The following is a 22488-nucleotide window of genomic DNA, read 5'->3' as shown; positions in this document are numbered from 1 at the left end:
TGAGTCCAGGCCTGGACCAAAAAGAATCTTCCCCTTAAATGGCAGGAAAAGAAGTCTAGATTTTGAAGTCATATCCGCAGACCAAGACTTCAGCCAGAGCGCCCTACGTGCTAGTACTGAAAAACCTGACGCCTTGGCATTCAGGCGAATAATCTGCATATCTGCATCACAAATAAAATAATTAGCCACTCTCAAGGCCTTAATTCTTTTCTGGATCGTGCCAAGGGGACCTTCCACCTCGATCAACTCAGATAAAGAATTGCACCAATAGGTGGCGGATCCAGCCACTGCAGGAACCGCCGCTGCCGGTTGAAATAAATATCCTGTGTGCTGAAACATCTTTCTCAACATAGTTTCTAGCTTCTTATCTATGGGCTCTTTGAATGAGGAACTATCCTAAAGAGGGATAGTAGTGCATTTAGCAAGTGTGGAGATAGCACCATCCACCTTAGGGACGTAACCCCACAACTCTAATTGAGAGTCTCTCCCACTCATTCTTAATAATATATGCCATCTATACGGGAACCGGGAAAGTCTATGGTACAACCCTTTCCTCGTAGACCTTATCTAGTTTAGGAATACAAGGTTCCTCAGGTATCTTTGGTTCTGGAACCTCTAAAGTAGCCAAAACTTCCTTTAACAGAAAGCGTAAGTGTTCAATCCTAAATCTAAAGTCTGGTTCCTTCACAGCTGGAGGCTTAGAGGCAGCAGATTACGACCCAGTCTGGTCCCGGTCACGTGGTGCGGCATGCAGGACCGCCCCTGCTACAGCAAAAAGCACGCCAAACCTAACAAGCTGCGCAGCTAACCAAAAACGAAAGTAAAAACCTGTACGTTCCAACATCTGCCTGAGCCTCATCTCACACATGTTGCAGCATAAAACATATTAAAGTAAATTATGCAATAAATCCCCCCTGTTCAATAATCCCCTTCCAGAGATATTAACCCGTGATTCCATACAGATAAAAGGAGTCACACTGTGACCCTGTCTTCTTGCGTTATCATATTTGCATAAAAATGAAACGAACTTACCAGAATCTCTGCCATGGTACAGGCACACAGCCTCTCAGGTTTGACAGTCCTGTAACATCGCTCCTGACATGGATTTGAGTGAAAGAAACAGTCAGTGAAACTCGTCAACACTGATTGCTTAGGAGCTGTTAATATGAGTCTGGATGGGTTCGCAGAAAGACTCTCCCTGCATCTCCACACCCTAACATTCATCAATGCTCTCACGGACTTCTTAAAACTCCAGTCCCATTCCGAAGGTTACTATCCTCCATAAGGAACTACTCTGTATCTTCTGACATTTCTCTGCCAACCTCCTGTGACGAAAGGCAAAGAATGACTGGGATATGAGGGAAGTGGGGGATCTATTTAAGTCTTTGGCTGTGGTGTCTTTGCCTCCTCCTGGTGGCAAGGTTCTGTATTCCCACAAGTAATGAATGAAGCCGTGGACTCTTCATATTAAGAAGGAAACTAGATTGCAAACCCATATCTGTCAGAGCGAATCAGGCCTGAAAAGAAAACTGGAAGCTCTACTTTTGGGGCTAGAAAACTGTGAAGTCACAGATAAAAGAATTATAATCTCCAAAAACCTAACAGTTCCTTGGAAATATCGAGGGAACCTCACCTCGAATCGAGTCAGATACTACAATAGGAAGTCACCAAGTCGACAATATACAAATATCCCACGTGAGGAATATCCTCATGAAAGGAGTTTCCTCCAAGAATCCAGAGCTCTAATAATAAACTATCCCCAAATAGAATAGTAAAAACGATAGGCAAGCGCACACAAAGAGTTAGCTAAATAGGGATGGACAACAACCCAACCCCCCTCAAGAGCCCGGAACTGGGAATCTTAATAAAAAACAAAATAAAGACGTAAGTGAAAAGGATCTATATCCCTCCCTGTCCTAATCAAATTCGCCCTCTGATTCAGGGCTCCGAGAGTCAAATAACAGATCAATACTAGGCATCTCTAATATTGACAAAACCTCTTAGAAGGAAGCGCAAGCGTGCTACCTTTAATCTAAAGGCGAAATCCTCCTCTGCTGGAGGACTAGAAGCAGAAAACTCCGACCCAGAAGGTCCATAATCTGAAGCCTCAGAGAGAACCGCATCCTCAGATGACTAATCTGATACAACCGTCAATTTACATGATACTCACTGGGCAGGAGTGCATGGATTAACCCTTCGTTTGCGCGTAGCCGTACGAGGCAAAACGGCTAAGGCCACAGACATCGGCATACGGAACTGCGCAGTAACGTCAGGTGGAAAAAGGCTCCCTCCAGGAGGAGGATTAGAGGTACAAGGGGAAGCTGCATGTGTAGGATCAGATGACTGCAGGGGACACACCTCACTGGATGAAGAGTTCTCAGAGGCGGAGGCTCAGTGGCATCTAACATCTCAACATTGGATAATGAAAACACCCTGTTGCGGCATATGGAACATAACTGAGAGGGCTGGATTACCCGGGCCTCCTCACAATATACACAGGTATTGAATTCCGTTGTAGAGGACTCATCCTCTAAAACATCAGAATCCTCCACAACTAGGTAATTTTTATATAATCAAGAAAAAAACACAACAACCAGCACCTAAACCCCCAATGGCTGGGGCACTCACTACCTCCTATGACCTAGACAGTGTAGAGAAAACTTGCTCCTCTCCGTAGTCACTCGTTCAGGAATAGGAAATAGAAACCGTAACCACTACCGGTCACACAGTGCGCAATGCAGGACCGCCACAGCTAAAGGAAAAGCGTGCCAAGCTTAATAAAACTGTGCAGTTCTCAAAATGAAGGATCAACCTGTACGTTCAATATCAGCCTACGAGCCCAAAACATCTCACACATTTAAGCAGCATAAATCACAAACTAATATGATTAACACCCAACTGTTCAACAATCACCCTCAGGAGATATTGACCCTTGATTCCATAAAGATAAAGGAGTCCCACTGTGACCCTGTCTTCTAGCGTTAACATTTATGTGTAAAAAATGAAACTATCTTACCGGAATCTATGCCGGGGAACAGAAACACGGTCCTTCAAGTGTGACAGACTGTAGCATCGCTTCTGACATGGACTTGAGTGAAGAAAAGCAGGCAGCGAAACTAGTCAACGCCGATTGCTTAGGAGCGGTTAATCTGAGTCAAAATGGATTGGAAGAAAGACTCTCCCTGCATCTCCAGACTAACTTTCATCAATGCTCTCACTGAGAGGCTGACAAGACTACTTAAAACTCCAGTCCCGTATCAAAGGGCAGGTACCCTTTCTAAGGAACTGCTCCAAAATCTTCTGACACTTCTCTGCCAACTTCCTGTGATGAAAGGCAAAGAATGACTGGGGGATGAGGGAAGTGGGGGAGGTATTTAAGCCTTTGGCTGGGGTGTCTTTGCCTCCTCCTGGTGGCCAGGTTCAGTATTTCCGACAAGTAAGGAATGCAGCTGTGGACTCTCCCTGTATTAAGAAGGAAATAGGGGGAACAAACAGTGAAGGCAGGACGTTACAGATTAGGTACTGCGGCTGACAGAACGTCCCTGCCAAAAGCAGCCTCACAAGAGGCACACATCAAAGTGATAAAACTTCAAAAAAGTGTGCAAAGAAGACCAAGTAGCTGCCTTACAAATCTTATCAATATAACCTCCATTACAAAAGGCCAAATAAGTGGCAGCTGCTCTTCAAGGGAGCAAAAGAAAATTACTGAGGATCATGGGAAGTGGGAGAAATGTAAAGCTCTTGCGTGTTAGGGTGTTTTGCCTCCTCCTAGTGGTCAGGAGGGGGAATTTCCCATATGTGATAACTTGTGTACTCTCACCATCTGATGAAAGAAATTTAAACATGTATGAGAAAATCTGAATGTTCTGTGAAACAGCTTTATCCTAAAGGTCTCTGCATCAGGCAATAGCAGACTTGGCTCGGGATTCTTTTCTTAAAACACATTCATAGGATGATTTACACACAAGTTTTCATGAAAGGAGGAATATTTTCCCTCAGGAAACAGCTCTCAGGCTTGTTCTAACCATCTTGCAGGAAAAACAAAGCACAACAAAGAGATATATATTCAAACGTCGTTTCACTAGTCTTTCAATTAACGTTTCCTGCAATTATATTTATTGGCCATATCCCCCATCTTATTTGCAGGAACCAATCTGGACTTATTACGGGAGTATACAAGACAGCCACCGTCATTCTCTTAGTAAAACTTGTGTTGATTTGCAATATTTTATCTAACCTATGTTGAGGCAAATTAGGGCCAGTCATGTGGTTGTGTTTGGCTTGTGAGGTCTGCATTGTGCTCTTCCTTTTCTCATAATTGGAAAACCATCACTTTGTTGTTAGATTACAGCAAGAGGGGACAAAATAAACCAGGACAGTACCTAACTAAACATTTCTATTACAATCTCAAAGTGTACCATGTCCCTATCGCAAAGGAAAGAGTTAGGCGACACAAAGGCCCCTCCAGCAGCCCTTAAATAATTGATGGCTTTGACCCTTCCCGCAGTAGGAAACCAAACAGAATGAGGTCAAATGCTCCTTTCTTTATCTGTGCATAATACGTCTGCAGTGATAGATACTCAAATAGAGACAAATAAATAAATAGACATATAGATACACAAATAGAGAGAGTTCAGGTTTGATAAGCCATATAAAAAGATAAAGCTATAAGAATATGAGATAGGCCATGTCAGATACCTAATGTATAATAGCAGTGAACTGTCTTCTTATTGAGTTGTCTACACAAATCTCTACATTATGCTCCATTTCAGTTGCCACTTAACTGTACGTTCCTTCTATACAAGTACCTGTGTAAAGCAAGTGAATGGTATTTAGATATAATTAATATAACAGATTGGTTTGCTACTCTTTAATCCTGAGACACTGATAAATATATTGAAAGAACTGGACATAATACTGACCCCAAAGGATCCTTCTTGCCCCTTTACTCCGGTAACAATGTTTCCATTTAACTATCCTTCTACAGGCTGACTTATCTAACCACTAGTTAGTTAATAATATTTCATGCAACTGGGAGTTAATTTTGTGACAAGTATAAGCAAAGGAGCTGTCCCCACCCTCAGGTTTATTAAAGGACAGTCCGGTCTATTCTGTTCCATTTAATCCACTGTTCATTGCATTACTGTCTCAGTTTACACACCTGGCAATGCCTCCCTGGAACTCCTCCGCTGCTTGATAGTAGATAGTGATCGCAACTCTAGCATCTGAGTCAAAGGTGAACTCCACGTTGTAATGCACCTTAGGGCGGCTGCCTTCCACCCCGCAGGTCTTGACCTCCTCTGTGCACCTGGAGAAGAAAGCATTACATTTCGTGGGTTTTGTCAGGAGGCATCTACTGCAGAGTTTATAGGAAAAAGCTTCAGAGCAGAATGGTTTTCACCAAGTAGTCTTAAATCTTAAACTAAATAAATCAATTTTAATATCTAAAATCACTGAAATACATATCTTTGCTGCTCCTAATTGGATGTCCCACTGCTAACAAGAACTCACCTACGTGACTATAAAACAAAAAAGACACAAGAGGGCGCTAGCATAGCATATTACAAAAACAATAGATGCTCCTCACACTTTCCTTTACTCAATAAACCACACGTAAAGGTGTGAACATTGCTTTGGGTGTCACTCACATACGCTCTTCACGCACTCTTTATCTCCCTGTTTCAGTTTCCTTACATCATACTTGGTCATGGTGTGACCATGGATAAAAACAAATTGTTCCGAATTAAATCTAAATGTAATAGCTTAATAAACTTTTATCTGCTGAAAATGCATATAGATAACAGAATATATGCTTACCTGATAAATTACTTTCTCCAACGGTGTGTCCGGTCCACGGCATCATCCATTACTTGTGGAAATATTCTCTTCCCCAACAGGAAATGGCAAAGAGCACAGCAAAAGCTGTCCATATAGCCCCTCCTCAGGCTCCGCCCCCCAGTCATTCGACCGACGGTTAGGAGAAAAAAAGGAGAAACTATAGGGTGCCGTGGTGACTGTAGTGTATAGAGAAAAAAATTGTTCAAACCTGATTAAAAAAACCAGGGCGGGCCGTGGACCGGACACACCGTTGGATAAAGTAATTTATCAGGTAAGCATAAATTCTGTTTTCTCCAACATTGGTGTGCCCGGTCCACGGCGTCATCCATTACTTGTGGGAACCAATACCAAAGCTTTAGGACACGGATGAAGGGAGGGAGCAAATCAGGTTACCTAAACGGAAGGCACCACGGCTTGCAAAACCTTTCTCCCAAAAACAGCCTCCGAAGAAGCAAAAGTATCAAATTTGTAGAATTTGGCAAAAGTGTGCAGAGAAGACCAAGTCGCTGCCTTACATATCTGATCAACAGAAGCCTCGTTCTTGAAGGCCCATGTGGAAGCCACAGCCCTAGTGGAGTGATCTGTGATTCGTTCAGGAGGCTGCCGTCCGGCAGTCTCATAAGCCAATCGGATAATGCTTTTCAGCCAGAAAGAAAGAGAGGTAGCAGTAGCTTTTTGTCCTCTCCTCTTACCAGAGTAAACGACAAACAAAGATGAGGTTTGTCTAAAATCCTTTGTTGCTTCTAAATAGAACTTTAAAGCACGGACTACATCTAAACACCACATACTCTTCACCATCTCTGTGGAGATGCTACTTGTTCAGAGCGGCAAAGAGAATGACTGGGGGGCGGAGCCTGAGGAGGGGCTATATGGACAGCTTTTGCTGTGCTCTTTGCCATTTCCTGTTGGGGAAGAGAATATTCCCACAAGTAATGGATGACGCCGTGAACCGGACACACCAATGTTGGAGAAAATATAATTTACAGCTACATATTTAACAAGCTTATTTATACTGCAATAAAAACCCACAGTAAGAATGCCTCTGTCACTGCTAGGGCAAGGCCAGCACAGGGGGCCTCTGTCACTGCTAGGGCAAGGCCAGCACAGGGGGCCTCTGTCACTGCTAGGGCAAGGCCAGCACAGGGGGCCTCTGTCACTGCTAGGGCAAGGCCAGCACAGGGGGCCTCTGTCACTGCTAGGGCAAGGCCAGCACAGGGGGCCTCTGTCACTGCTAGGGCAAGGCCAGCACAGGGGGCCTCTGTCACTGCTATGGTAAGGACAGCACAGGAGGCCTCTTTCACTGCTAGGGAAAGGACAGCACAGGGGGCCTCTGTCACTGCTAGGGAAAGGACAGCACAGGGGGCCTCTGTCACTGCTAGGGAAAGGACAGCACAGGGGGCCTCTGTCACTGCTAGGGAAAGGACAGCACAGGGGGCCTCTGTCACTGCTAGGGAAAGGACAGCACAGGGGGCCTCTGTCACTGCTAGGGAAAGGACAGCACAGGGGGCCTCTGTCACTGCTAGGGTAAGGACAGCACAGGGGGCCCACAGTGGGCCTCTGTCACTGCTAAAGTAAGGACAGCACAGGGGGCCTCTATCACTGCTAGGGTAAGGATGAGCACAGGGGCCTTTGTCATTGCTAGGGAAAGGACAGCAGAGGGGGCCTCTGTCACTGCTAGGGTAAGGAGAGCACAGGGGGCCTCTGCCACTGCTAGGGTAAGGAGAGCACAGGGGCCTTTGTCATTGCTAGGGAAAGGACAGCAGAGGGGGCCTCTGTCACTGCTAGGGTAAGGAGAGCACAGGGAGCCTCTGTCACTGCTAGGGTAAGGAGAGCACAGGGGCCTTTGTCATTGCTAGGGAAAGGACAGCAGAGGGGGCCTCTGTCACTGCTAGGGTAAGGAGAGCACAGGGGGCCTCTGTCACTGCTAGGGTAAGGAGAGCACAGGGAGCCTCTGTCACTGCTAGGGTAAGGAGAGCACAGGGGCCTTTGTCATTGCTAGGGAAAGGACAGCAGAGGGGGCCTCTGTCACTGCTAGGGTAAGGAGAGCACAGGGGGCCTCTGTCACTGCTAGGATAAGGAGAGCACAGGGGGCCTCTGTCACTGCTAGGATAAGGAGAGCACAGGGGGCCTCTGCCACTGCTAGGGAAAGGACAGCACATGAAATCTTCCTCTACCTCCTCTATAAGTTTAGAGGTCTCTGTCAGAAAAGAAATGACATTGTAGGAAATTCTGTGATGGTGAAAAGCAATCAGTCTTCAGTTACCTGACAAGGCGAAGCGTGTCCTTACGGATGTTGATAAGGCTGCGCAGCGTCTTTACTGGCTCCTGCGGTGAAGGGGCAGCATACGGGAACTGTAACAAGACACAGAGCAAATGTCATGTCTTGTATATAACTAACATGATATACCAATATATAATGGATCAAGTCTAACCCCCTCACCCTCAATATAATTAATAGCTTATAAGAGAACACACCCTTCTTTGTGATATTCAAGAGTGTAGAAAGGAAGCAAATGGCAGACACATCATAGGACAAGAGGGTATGAGCTCAAGGTTCTCACTACGGCAATAAAGAAAACAGTTTTAAAGATAAAATAAATGAATAAACCCCAGCTGCCTGCCTACCTCCCTATATTTCTGTTTGCAACCTTCCCTTCTCCCTTATGACCCTTACTAGGGACTCCTTCATGCAGACTAACACTATGTTAGCAGAGAACATTACACCTGAGACCCTTTCTAGACTCACCCACTGTCATTTTAACTTCAGTAGGTAACAGTTATGCAGAAATAGTCTAGCACCTAAGAGATAGGAACTAAAATGCCCATCACCAACTGTTATGGGGAGACCCACTGTCTAGAGAAGAGATGGGGGAGGAGGGGGATGTAAACTAAAGTGCTATCCAACTATTTGGTTTTATAACTCAAAAGCTGTTCAGGAGAGAATATTTAGATACCTGATAAAAGTTAATAATTTCTATCAAGATTGTGTTTTATTTATTATGAACAAGCTTTGTGTGTTATTGGTTTCTAGTTTACATTAAAGTCTGAAACTGCAATAAAGGTGAATAAAATGACCTCTCTTTCATACTTCAGTCAGTCAGATAATTGCTGAACTAGCTACACATTTCTTTATTTAACAAAAATATCTGAAAAATAAGCAAGAGGTAATTCTAAGAGCCAAGGCATCTGGTATAATTATATTACAGCTGAGTTAAATATATACACAATGTCTTAGTCATGTTACAATGAGTTACATATATACACAATGTCTTAGTTATGTTACAGTGAGTTACATATATACACAATGTCTTAGTTATGTTACAGTGAGTTACATATATACACAATGTCTCTTAGTCATGTTACAGTGAGTTACATATATACACAATGTCTCTTAGTCATGTTACAGTGAGTTACATATATACACAATGTCTCAGTCATGTTACAGTGAGTTACATACATACACAATGTCTCTTAGTCATGTTACAGTGAGTTACATATATACACAATGTCTTAGTTATGTTACAGTGAGTTACATACATACATAATGTCTCTTAGTCACGTTACACTGAGTTACATATATACACAATGTCTCAGTCATGTTACACTGAGTTACATATATACATAATGTCTCTTAGTCACGTTACACTGAGTTACATACATACACAATGTCTCTTAGTCATGTTACAGTGAGTTATATATATACACAATGTCTCTTAGTCACGTTACACTGAGTTACATATATACACAATGTCTCTTAGTAATGTTACACTGAGTTACATATATACACAATGTCTCTTAGTCACGTTACACTGAGTTACATATATACACAATGTCTCTTAGTCACGTTACAGTGAGTTACATATATACACAATGTCTGTCATGTTACAGTGAGTTACATATATACACAATGTCTTAGTCATGTTACACTGAGTTACATATATACACAATGTCTCAGTCATGTTACACTGAGTTACATATATACACAATGTCTTAGTCATGTTACACTGAGTTACATATATACACAATGTCTCTTAGTCATGTTACAGTGAGTTACATACATACACAATGTCTTAGTTATGTTACAGTGAGTTACATACATACACAATGTCTCTTAGTCATGTTACATTGAGTTACATATATACACAATGTCTCTTAGTCATGTTACAGTGAGTTACATATATACACAATGTCTCAGTCATGTTACACTGAGTTACATATATACACAATGTCTCTTAGTCACGTTACAGTGAGTTACATATATACACAATGTCTTAGTCACGTTACAGTGAGTTACATATATACACAATGTCTTAGTTATGTTACAGTGAGTTACATACATACACAATGTCTCTTAGTCATGTTACACTGAGTTACATATATACACAATGTCTCTTAGTCATGTTACAGTGAGTTATATATATACACAATGTCTCTTAGTCACGTTACACTGAGTTACATATATACACAATGTCTCTTAGTCATGTTACACTGAGTTACATATATAAACAATGTCTTAGTCATGTTACAGTGAGTTATATATATATACACAATGTCTCTTAGTCACGTTACACTGAGTTACATATATACACAATGTCTCTTAGTCATGTTACACTGAGTTACATATATACACAATGTCTCTTAGTCATGTTACAGTGAGTTACATATATACACAATGTCTCAGTCATGTTACATATATACACAAGGCATCTGGTATAATTATATTACAGCTGAGTTAAATATATACACAATGTCTTAGTCATGTTACAGTGAGTTACATATATACACAATGTCTCAGTCATGTTACATATATACACAATGTCTCTTAGTCATGTTACAATGAGTTACATATATACACAATGTCCCTAGTCACGTCACACTGAGTTAGTTAAGGATAAGAAAAATCACACTATAAAATATCAAATTATATATAAAATATCTGTCATGGATACCCTTTTACAATGGATTTGGCCTTCTCAGGGCTTACAGGATCTCCCAGACTCTTAATATTGCTACTTTATTGTTTGTACCTCCTCACAAAAGAGCTGATCCCTGACCGGGAAAACCCTTCTCGGCTGGCCGGGCTCTTGGAACTGGCTGCCAGCCGCAAGCTGATCTCTGACAGTCTAACCCCTCCCCACCAGATACCCGCTAACCTTTTCCCCCAGGATGCTCCAGCGGCCCCTTGCCCCAGAGCTCTGCTCTTTTGGGGATTGGTAGCTACTAGGGAGGACCAGAGGTGGGGTGATCGCCGGAAAGGATCTCCCTTGGGAACCATGGGTTTTGAACACTCCCACCTCCACATCTTTACCAGGCTGTAACTCCAGTCCCCAGTAACGGTTCATGACGCTTTTTGGACTGTGGCATCTGGGGATAACACCCTGGAAATGCCCCCGGGATCACCCCGAAACCGCAACCTAAGTACTGTGGGGACTCTATGGGACTGTGGATCCTATGGAGGTGCCGAACTGCCTGTAAGGGTGAGAATGGCAGGAGATCTGGGAGTCGGATAAGACCCTTTCTGTGTGTATATAAGCAGAGTGCGTTTCCCAATAAAGTCAGTTCTTGTTTCACCTGAATAAAGGTCTTGTCTGGTTATTTGGGTGGGCTACTTGCTATAATCACTTTCCAGCTATACAGTGGCAGGTTCTGGGGAGGAAGCAGGACCCTTTGGCGGAGCTACCCAGTCAGGGTAGCCGGTATCCATCACAATGGTGGCAGAGGTGGGATCTACTTCTTCCACACGGTTCCTGCTAACAGAGGAGAAGCACCACAGTAGCCTGCAAATATGGAAGCCAAGTTCCTATGGAGAGTGAGATGCGCTGGCCCAGCTGGACGATCCTGGTTCTGAACAGGATGAGCTGAAATGGAGGGACATTATCCGCCGGCAAATCTGGTGGGAGGTTCTTCAACAGGAGCAGGACTGTTATAGAAAGGTCCTCCCACCGCCGAGGAACTGGCTCCAGCTGAACTCACAAGAGCTTTTCCTGGGAAAGCAGCCAAGGGGCTATATGAATTAGATGGACTGGTTGTCAGGGTTTTTTCCCTGTTTTGTTTGCCATGTGCTGCTGGCAGCCATTTTACTCACCTCTCTTGCTGACTATTGTGCATTGTGGGGGATGCTGCTCATTTCCTGCACTTCCTTTTATGGCCATACTGGTGTGCATCATCTGTGTGAGACAGGATGCAGTCTCAGAATTGTGATGTCATCACTTATTATTTAAAGGGCCTCTGTTCAGTATGCTTTGCCTTTGCGTTGTCTCAGAACTGTTTGTGAGAGTTCCTGTGTATTACCTGGCTGCCTGACGTCCTTCCTGGTTCCTGATCCCTGGCTTGTTCCTGACTCTGCTGTTTTCCTTGTTCCTGATTCCGGCTCGTCTGACTATTCGCTTTGGCTCCTGAATCGGCTCGTCTGACTACCAGCTCTGGTTTTGACTCCTGCTTGTTATTTGACTTGTGGACTTTTTATTATTTTTTGCTATTTATAAAGGTGTGATAATTTTTGCACTTCTCGTCTCAGTCTGATTCCTGGCACCCTGACACTGGTCCAGACAGAAATGGAGGTAGGGGTAGGGTACCGGGCACTACGGTGGTATGCGGTCCAGGTATGTCCAGATATGGAGACGGATGATCCTACAGAGGCCTTTGGCGGCCCTGGATTACTATTTATAAAGCTGGCAGTGGACCCAGACTTGGGAAGTGAAGCGGAGATTGGAGGACATTAGTTGGTACCGAGAGAGACTGCTGAATCTCTCGGGGGTACCCTGGCTGCTATACGATCTGGATTACCTAGCTGCCCACGAATGGGCGCTGGAAAAGGCATAGAAGAGGCTGCTAGATCTCGTTCAGCAGCATGCCACAGAGTCTTCAGGGAGCTATGGTACAGTGATCGGGGGATGTATTGGACTTTCTCAGATGAGTGGCCACCAGGAATGAGCTACCAAGAGCTGCTAGATCTCGGGCCCGATCTTATGGTCTTGGACAAGGAAGCCACCCCGGCAGAAGCACTGGCAACTGAGCAGAGAGCCGATGACTTCTGCCCTACACCTGTGACATCTCTGGAGTCCCAGGGAGAGGAGGTAGTCTACCTCTCTCCCCGGATCCAGGACCCAGAGATTGTGGATCTAATTGACTTTTCCTTAGAGGAGTGGCGACCGGGAATGAGCTACCAAGAGCTGCTAGATCTCGATCAGCAGCCTGGCTCAGAGCTTATGGTCTTGGACGAAGGAGTCACACCAGCAGAAGAGATAGCAACAGGACAGAGCACTGCTGATCTCTGCCCTGCACAGGTGACATCTCTGCAGTTCCAAGGAGAGGAGACAGCCGGTCTTTTTCCCCAGCGGCAGAGCCATCCCCAGGGAGCGGAGATAGCCAACCTCCCTCCCCAGCTGCAGAGCCAGTTTCTAGGAGAGAAGATAGCTGGTCTCTCTCCCCAGCGGCAGAGCCACCCCAAGGGAGTGGAGTTAGCCGACCCCGCTCCCCAGTGACAGAACCCCTTCCTGGGAGAGGAGACAGCCTATCTCACTCCCCAGCGGCAGAGCCATTTGCAGGGAGCGGAGGTAGCCGACCTTCCTCCCCAGCAGCAGATCCATCCCCAGGGAGTGGAGGTAGGTAGGTAGGAGGTAGGTTTAGCTTTCTACTAAGAATACCAAGAGAAAAAACATAATTTATGTAAGAACTTACCTGATAAATTCATTTCTTTCATATTAGCAAGAGTCCATGAGCTAGTGACGTATGGGATATACATTCCTACCAGGAGGGGCAAAGTTTCCCAAACCTCAAAATGCCTATAAATACACCCCTCACCACACCCACAAATCAGTTTAACGCATAGCCAAGAAGTGGGGTGATAAGACAAAAGTGCGAAAGCATAAAAAATAAGGAATTGGAATAATTGTGCTTTACACAAAAAAATCATAACCACCTCAAAAAAGGGTGGGCCTCATGGACTCTTGCTAATATGAAAGAAATTAATTTATCAGGTAAGTTCTTACATAAATTATGTTTTCTTTCATGTAATTAGTAAGAGTCCATGAGCTAGTGACGTATGGGATAATGAATACCCAAGATGTGGATCTTCCACGCAAGAGTCACTAGAGAGGGAGGGATAAAATAAAGACAGCCAATTCCGCTGAAAATAATCCACACCCAAAATAAAGTTTAAATCTTATAATGAAAAAAACTGAAATTATAAGCAGAAGAATCAAACTGAAACAGCTGCCTGAAGTACTTTTCTACCAAAAACTGCTTCAGAAGAAGAAAACACATCAAAAATGGTAGAATTTAGTAAAAGTATGCAAAGACCAAGTTGCTGCTTTGCAAATCTGATCAACCGAAGCTTCATTCCTAAACGCCCAGGAAGTAGAAACTGACCTAGTAGAATGAGCTGTAATCCTTTGAGGCGGAGTTTTACCCGACTCGACATAAGCATGATGAATCAAAGACTTTAACCAAGACGCCAAAGAAATGGCAGAGGCCTTCTGACCTTTCCTAGAACCGGAAAAGATAACAAATAGACTAGAAGTCTTTCGGAAATTTTTAGTAGCTTCAACATAATATTTCAAAGCTCTAACTACATCCAAAGAATGCAACGATCTTTCCTTAGAATTCTTAGGATTAGGACACAATGAAGGAACCACAATTTCTCTACTAATGTTGTTAGAATTCACAACCTTAGGTAAAAATTAAAAGAAGTTCGCAACACCGCCTTATCCTGATGAAAAACCAGAAAAGGAGACTCACAAGAAAGAGCAGATAAATCAGAAACTCTTCTAGCAGAAGAGATGGCCAAAAGAAACAAAACTTTCCAAGAAAGTAATTTAATGTCCAGCGAATGCATAAGTTCAAACGGAGGAGCTTGAAGAGCCCCCAGAACCAAATTCAAACTTGGAGGAGAAATTGACTTAACAGGTTTTATACGAACCAAAGCTTGTATAAAACAATGAATATCAGGAAGACTAGCAATCTTTCTGTGAAAAAGAACAGAAAGAGCAGAGATTTGTCCTTTCAAGGAACTTGCAGACAAACCTTTATCCAAACCATCCTGAAGAAACTGTAAAATTCTAGGAATTCTAAAAGAATGCCAAGAAAAATGATGAGAAAAACACCAAGAAATGTAAATCTTCCAGACTCGATAATATATATTCCTAGATACAGATTTACGAGCCTGTAACATAGTATTAATCAGAGAGTCAGAGAAACCTCTATGACTGAGAATCAAGCGTTCAATCTCCATACCTTCAAATTTAAGGATTTGAGATCCTGATGGAAAAAAGGACCTTGTGATAGAAGGTCTGGTTTTAACGGAAGAGTCCACGGTTGGCAAGTGGCCATCCGGACAAGATGCGCATACCAAAACCTGTGAGGCCATGCTGGAGCCACCAGCAGAGCAAACGAGCACTCCTTTAGAATCTTGGAAATTACTCTTGGAAGAAGAACTAGAGGCGGAAAGATATAGGCAGGATGATACTTCCAAGGAAGTGACAATGCATCCACTGCCTCCGCCTGAGGATTCCTGGATCTGGACAGATACCTGGGAAGCTTCTTGTTTAGATGAGAAGCCATCAGATCTATTTCTGGAAGTCCCCACATTTGAACAATCTGAAGAAATACCTCTGGGTGAAGAGACCATTCGCCCGGATGTAACGTTTGGCGACTGAGATAATCCGCTTCCCAATTGTCTATACCTGGGATATGAACCGCAGAAATTAGACAGGAGCTGGATTCCGCCCATACCAGAATTCGAGATACTTCTTTCATAGCCAGAGGACTGTGAGTCCCTCCTTGATGATTGACATATGCCACAGTTGTGACATTGTCCATCTGAAAACAAATGAACGACTCTCTCTTTAGAAGAGGCCATGACTGAAGAGCTCTGAAAAATTGCACAGAGTTCCAAAATATTGATTGCTAATCTCACCTCCTGAGATTCCCAAACCCCTTGTGCTGTCAGAGACCCCCAAACAGCTCCCCAACCTGTCAGACTTGCATCTGTTGAAATCACAGTCCAGGTTGGAAGAACAAAAAGAAGCCCCCTGAACTAATCGATGGTGGTCTGTCCACCACGTCAGAGAGTGTCGTACAATCGGTTTCAAAGATATTAATTGAGATATCTTTGTATAATCCCTGCACCACTGGTTCAGCATACAGAGCTGAAGAAGTCGCATGTGAAAACGAGCAAAGGGGACCGCGTCCAATGCAGCAGTCATAAGACCTAGAATTTCCATGCATAAGGCTACCGAAGGGAAAGATTGAGACTGAAGGTTTCGACAAGCTGAAACCAATTTCAGAGGTCTATTGTCTGTCAGAGACAGAGTCAAGGACACTGAATCTATCAGGAAACCTAAAAAGGTTACCCTTATCTGAGGAATCAACAAACTTTTTGGTAAATTGATCCTCCAACCATGTTCTAGAAGAAACAACACTCATAAAATACTGGAAAGGTTCTTTCTAGTGAAAATGAGCAGAGGGAATTAAATCCAATGCTGTGGCCATAAGACCTAAAACTTCTATGCATATATAGCAACTGAAGGAAATAATAGAGACTAAAGGTACCGACAGACGGAACCCAATAGAATTATCCCTTGTCTGATAGAGACAAAGACAGTGACACAAACTATCTGGAAACCTAAAAAAGGTGACCCTTGTTTGAGGAATCAAGTGCTTTCGAAAAAAAGATCCTCTAACTATGTCCTGAAGAGCAAGTGAATCATATGAGATTCCGCATCCTCAGAAAATAATCTGAATGAAAACAAAAATATGCATTTATTGTATCTAAGGAAAACAAATAATGCTATCAATGACCATAAAAAGGCAAAATAGTTTGAATAAAACTCCAAACCCGGTTCCTAAAAAAGGAACTGGAAGAAATACCCCAGAAGATTCCAGGTCTGAGCAGCGCTTGAACCCCATGGGTGCCCAGCCATGCTTCAACAGTATCCAAAATATATAGGACAGAAACACACTTAAAGAAAGTGTTAGCCTTACTGGAATAAAATCAAAGAAATTTGGACAAAATAGAACCAAATAAATTTCAAAGAAGTCTTAACCTGCCCCTTACCAGCCAAGCTGGAATACGGCACGTACATCGCAATATTAGGGAGCTGATTTCGAACCACAATTAAAAACATGTTACTTGGGAAAGAACTCAGGAATTCGTTCCTTAATAAGAACAACCAAACTAGTATAAGCTTAAAGTTTTAGTCTTAGAACTCAATCTTGAAGATCAGAGTAACAGTTAAGAATTGAATCCAATTATAAAACAAATAATTGATTATCTTAGAACAAAAGAAATATGTATTTTTTTTTTTAAAAATCACAAAATTCTTCTAGCTAAAATAGCTAAAGACATAGATTAACCATCATTTGCGAAAATATTCAATAAAATGAAGACACAAATGAAATTATTAGCATGATAGTCCAGTTTAAAGGACCAGTCAATACAGTGGACTTGCATAATCAATAAATGCAAAACAACAAGACAAATGCAACAGCACCTAGTCTAGTAAATGTTGTCCCTTAACAATGCTAAAATAAATCATAATCTGATACTTGATCTTAAAGTAAACAGAAAAAATGAAGCAATTGCAATATCCAAATAAATCACAGGACCAAGAAAAGTACCTGAAACTAAATAATTTCCCATAAATAAGATACAACTATCTAAAGGAAAATAAATAATATTTTGCTATAGAAACAATAGCATAATTAGTAGAAGTAGAGATAGCCCCAATAAATTGGAGAACCCTCCAAATTGAATTTAACTGCTGGCAAAGAATATAGTTTAAAACCTTTGAAGAAGCAATAAAAGAAAATTCTCAGCCTATTCCATTCCCTAGAATGGGGAATTGGAAAGAAAACCTCTGAAAACACAGAAGAAATAAATAGGCAGAAATAGTGTCAGCTAGTCTTAAAGAACTAGTTACCTTAATATCCAAAATAATCAACACCTTTTCAACAAAGAACAAATGTACTTTAATAATAGAAAAATAAAAAAGTAGATTTGTTAGTGTCAATATCTGATGAAGAAAATTTCTGAAAGAGAAAAAACCATCATCAGAGAAGGATAAATCAGTATGTTGTTGGTCATTTGAAACTTCAATAATTAAAAAAGAAGTGAAAAAGACCTAAAAATTTTATTAGAAGGCACGAAGTCAGACAAAGCCTTTAAAATAGAATCAGAAAAATATTTCTTATAAATCTTCTAAATATTTCTTGTACATAAGATGTAAGAATGGAAATATATAAAGCATAAACACTAATGGATTCTGCATGTAAAAGTATATCATAATAACTTATTACAAACCATAGCTAAAGATAAACATTTATAACATTTAAAATAAATGAACTTAGCTTTGGTAGAACTGAAACTCAGTTAAGCGTTTTTCCAGAAGTGGCTTCTGATTCAGGGTCAATCTGAGACATCTTGCAATATGTAATAGAAAAAACAACATATAAAGCAAAATTGATCAAATTCCTTAAATGACAGTTTCAGGAATGGGAAAAAAATGCCAATGAACAAGCTTCTAGCAACCAGAAGCAATAAATAATGAGACTTAAATATTGTGGAGACAACAATGACGCTCAAATTTTTTAGCGCCAAAAAAGCCGCCCCTCATTATTTGGCGCCTAAATGTACATCCGGTAACGCCAACATTTTTTGGCGCAAAAAACGTCAAAAAAATGACGCAACTTCCGGCGACACGTATGACGCCGGAAATGACAAGAAAATTTTTGCGACAAGAAAGTCCGCGCCAAGAATGACACAATAAAATGAAGCATTTTCAGCCCCCGCGAGCCTAACAGCCCACAGGAAAAAAGTCAAATTTTAAGGTAAGAAAAAATGATTTATTCATATGCATTATCCCAAATATGAAACTGACTGTCTGAAATAAGGAACGTTGAACATCCTGAATCAAGGCAAATAAATGTTTAAACACATATATTTAGACCTTTATAAAAAAGTGCCCAACCATAGCTTAGAGTATCACAGAAAATAAGACTCAGGACACTCATCTACATGTAGTAGAAAGCCAAACCAGTACTGAAACGAGAATCAGTAGAGGTAATGGTATATATAAGAGTATATCGTCGATCTGAAAAGGGAGGTAAGAGATGAATCTCTACGACCGATAACAGAGAACCTATGAAATAGACCCCGTAGAAGGAGATCATTGAATTCAAATAGGCAATACTCTCTTCACATCCATCTGACATTCACTGCACGCTGAGAGGAAAACCGGGCTCCAACCTGTTGCAGAGCGCATATCAACGTAGAATCTAGCACAAACTTACTTCACCACCTCCACAGGAGGCAAAGTTTGTAAAAACTGATTTGTGGGTGTGGTGAGGGGTGTATTTATAGGCATTTTGAGGTTTGGGAAACTTTGCCCCTCCTGGTAGGAATGTATATCCCATACGTCACTAGCTCATGGACTCTTGCTAATTACATGAAAGAAAAGCAAATTTGATGATAAAAGTAAAAATGGAAAGATGTATAAAATTACATGCCCTATCTAAATCCTGAAAGTTTAATTTGGACTTTACTGTCCCTTTAAGATCTAATTCTAGTCCTATCTTCAGTCTTAATTGTGATCCTGCTTTTGGCCTAAAACCGACCGCTAGCAAATGTAAAAAAGTAATTTCAATAAAGATCAACAACTAACATTCTGACCTTGAGAATACGGTGGCTGAACTTGTAGCAGCACACGATATGGGATACACAGCTGAGACATATAGATTTGCATATATCTCACAACATACCTACATATTCAGGTACGTGTATGACTAATAGAATGTCTGCTTTCTTGCATTATCAACTACTCCACTTACAAATAAGCATAAACCTTTCAAAACATCAAGTCATTGCACAAATTGCTCATATGGGCACTCTGTTCTATTTTCATGTGGCATATCCGTATATCATAAAATCGTAAAAAAAATAGAATTACATCAGTAACTGTAATGAAATTCTACTGTTTATGGTCCTTAAAAGCATATTTCCAAATGATCATCTGCAATTATTTTGTTCTGTTACAAGCTAATGTGTTTTCTCCTAATCTGTTCTATTTGAATTACCAAAAACAAATAAGCGATTTTATCACTTTTGGTATTTTTTTTTATTTTCTTTGGGGGGGGGGGGGGGTGGAGATGAGGACTTGCCAGGCTTTCCACATATTTTTATCATTATGTTTTATTATCTGAAGTTGCATATAACCAATAATCAGAAGCTCAAATTGAAATGCAAACCAATAAACCAAAAGCAAATGTATATAAATCCAAATATCAAGGGGACAAACCCCTTAGATTGGATCCAAGCATGTCCAGACGGCCACATCCACTTCTCAGACCAAAGGATCACCAAAAGGTAATTTTTGCTGGGTGGTCAGTAAAAGCAGCCAGGTGGTACACCCATTAAAAAGGTCCTGGGGACAACACAGCAGGGTATCACATGTGAGATATAAATCAAAATAGAAGAATTGTAACAATACTCACATGGATATTAACAAGTGGCTGAAGGTTCTGAGTACCTCAGCTGACTCATTCCAGCATCTGCTACAGTAATATGCAGGAACAAAACAGATTCTGGTAAAAAGGTTTTTTTTTTTTTTTTAAATAATGAATAAGAATATACTCACAGCATAAAGAAAACAAAACATATGGCTCACTAGTACTATCCCTGGGGCTCTTCAGTCTTGAAAGTAGTACACCAAGAGCTCGTCATTTTAGGGATTCACACAACTCAGACTCAAGAATGCTTTCAGTGCAGGCAATTGATCACGTTCTGGTGTTGAGACGATGGGAGACCGAGAAGGTAAATCAAGTATAGGAGAAGTGTTTTGGATATTCTCTTTGCAAACAAGTCTCCCTAAAGGTCTTAACACCAGAACGTTTTGGATCATTTTGTATGAACTCATATGTATTGATTAGAACTATACTAAGGTTTTTGGCACAATTATATTATTAAAAATGTTATATTGTATATATTCTCATCATCTTCCATTTCCAGTATAGTCCTGTTAAGCTTTTAAATATGCATACAGCGGGTATTTATATATTTGTCTTCTTTAATTAATGTATGTCTCTAAGAGATTTTACTTAAATAGTACAGAGATGTAAGACTTCACAAGGCAGTGAACAAGTGCGCAACCGCACGAAACGTGCATGCTGTGGAGCTTCTGTTTACCTGCAAGCAGCTCACCTATTACTCTCATGATTTGAATCTATGTTTTTAACGATGTTTTCAATAAATTTACTTATCTTATCGGATGTTCGGGTGGTGTTCTGAGTGCGGGGGCTACGGTGGTCTAAATAAAACAAAAGGCTGTGGAAATACTAGCCAAGAAACGCGTTGCTGATTCTGTTTTTAACTTGTACTCATCGGGAATGAAAATTTTCTTTATTAATTATGTATTTACCTCTGTAAATGGGTTAAATATATTTAAAAGTTGTGCTCTTGATCCACCTCAGATGAGAATACAGCTTAAGAGCAAATGAGAAGCAAGCATACATACATATGCTTCAATCACTGGCTGTAACCTTATCTGAAGCTAACTGGGGGCGTTTCGGGAGCAAAACCTTGACTGAGTATTTAACATTATAGAGCATAGTATTTATACACTAGAATATAATTTCCACGTGCAGCTGACAAGTGGGTATTGATTCTCTACTTGTTGATGGCAAATTGTTAAAAGCAAAATTAGTATTTTTTCTTTTGTTGCATCTAAATAGGGTATTTAGAAATGTATTACAGTTTTTTGTGACACAGGTGTTCCTGCTTTTATGCTTGTGAGGTCACTATCCACTCATAAAGCAGCAGGCGATCGGCTTGTAAACCAGTGAACAGCAGGTCCGTAGCTGCATTTCATGCTAGTGTCAAAATCAAAATAAGCAGATTGTACATAATCTTATTGACTTATTTTTCATGCAAAAATGTAGCATGTTTAGATTTTTTTAATTTTTTTTTTTTTTTTTTTTTAGAGTTTTCTGTCCCTTTAATAACGCTGCTAAAGCGTTAATAATGGTCTAGAATTATACGGCTCTCAAAACGTGATAATCGCTGTTCTCTGTCAACCATATTCCAATCTATTAGTTTGCAACATAAAAACTTTGTATTCAACTTTGGCTTCATTTTCCAATGTTTTCCAGTCAATTAGAAGCGCCACACTTTTAAAGGCATAGAATTTTTTTTGTTTCATTTCATGTTTCAGATAGAGCATGCAGTTTTAAGAAACTTTCTAATTTACTCCTATCATCAAATAAACAAAAAAAGAACAAAGAAACATTAATAGGAGAAAATTTGTTGCTTAAAACTGCTGCTTAAAATGGGTTTCATATCCCTTTAAGCTGCCCAAATCAGATATTCATGACCAGATAAATTAGGTTTTTACAATCTGATTGGGCAAATGCACAAAAACTATAACTGGCTTTTTACAATTGTAACGACCCTCATGGTAGCTAAATAGCTGCAGTAAACCGCGCCGCTAATTAATCAGATTCACGAATCAACTGGCAGGACGTAAATGAGGGATACTGTTGAGATTTTCATTAAGCAGGTAATCTACTCTAATTACCATCTCATCTGTAATTGTATCTGATTTGCTAATGGGCCAGGATAAAGGTAGGATTTATGCTTTACAAATTATAGTTTTTTTT

The 22488-nt window shown here is 41.1% G+C and overlaps 1 protein-coding gene across 4 annotated transcripts in view; it reads right to left on the bottom strand.

Annotated features, from left to right (window-relative positions):
* Positions 1-22488, bottom strand: part of RNF157 (ring finger protein 157) — a 311334-nt gene that overhangs the window by 125288 nt on the left and 163558 nt on the right. For all 4 annotated transcript variants that reach the window (XM_053709373.1, XM_053709378.1, XM_053709366.1 and 1 more), the window contains exons 4-5: positions 8102-8190; positions 5162-5308 (exon numbers count right to left, since the gene is read on the bottom strand). In XM_053709373.1, coding sequence (XP_053565348.1) covers positions 5162-5308; positions 8102-8190 — 236 coding nt within the window. The remainder of the gene's footprint in view (positions 1-5161; positions 5309-8101; positions 8191-22488) is intronic.

This window comes from Bombina bombina, chromosome 1, assembly GCF_027579735.1.
Source record: "Bombina bombina isolate aBomBom1 chromosome 1, aBomBom1.pri, whole genome shotgun sequence".
NCBI classification, from domain to species: Eukaryota; Metazoa; Chordata; class Amphibia; order Anura; family Bombinatoridae; genus Bombina; species Bombina bombina.
Note: the sequence above shows the minus strand (reverse complement) of the source record. Positions and strands in the feature narration are given on the sequence as shown.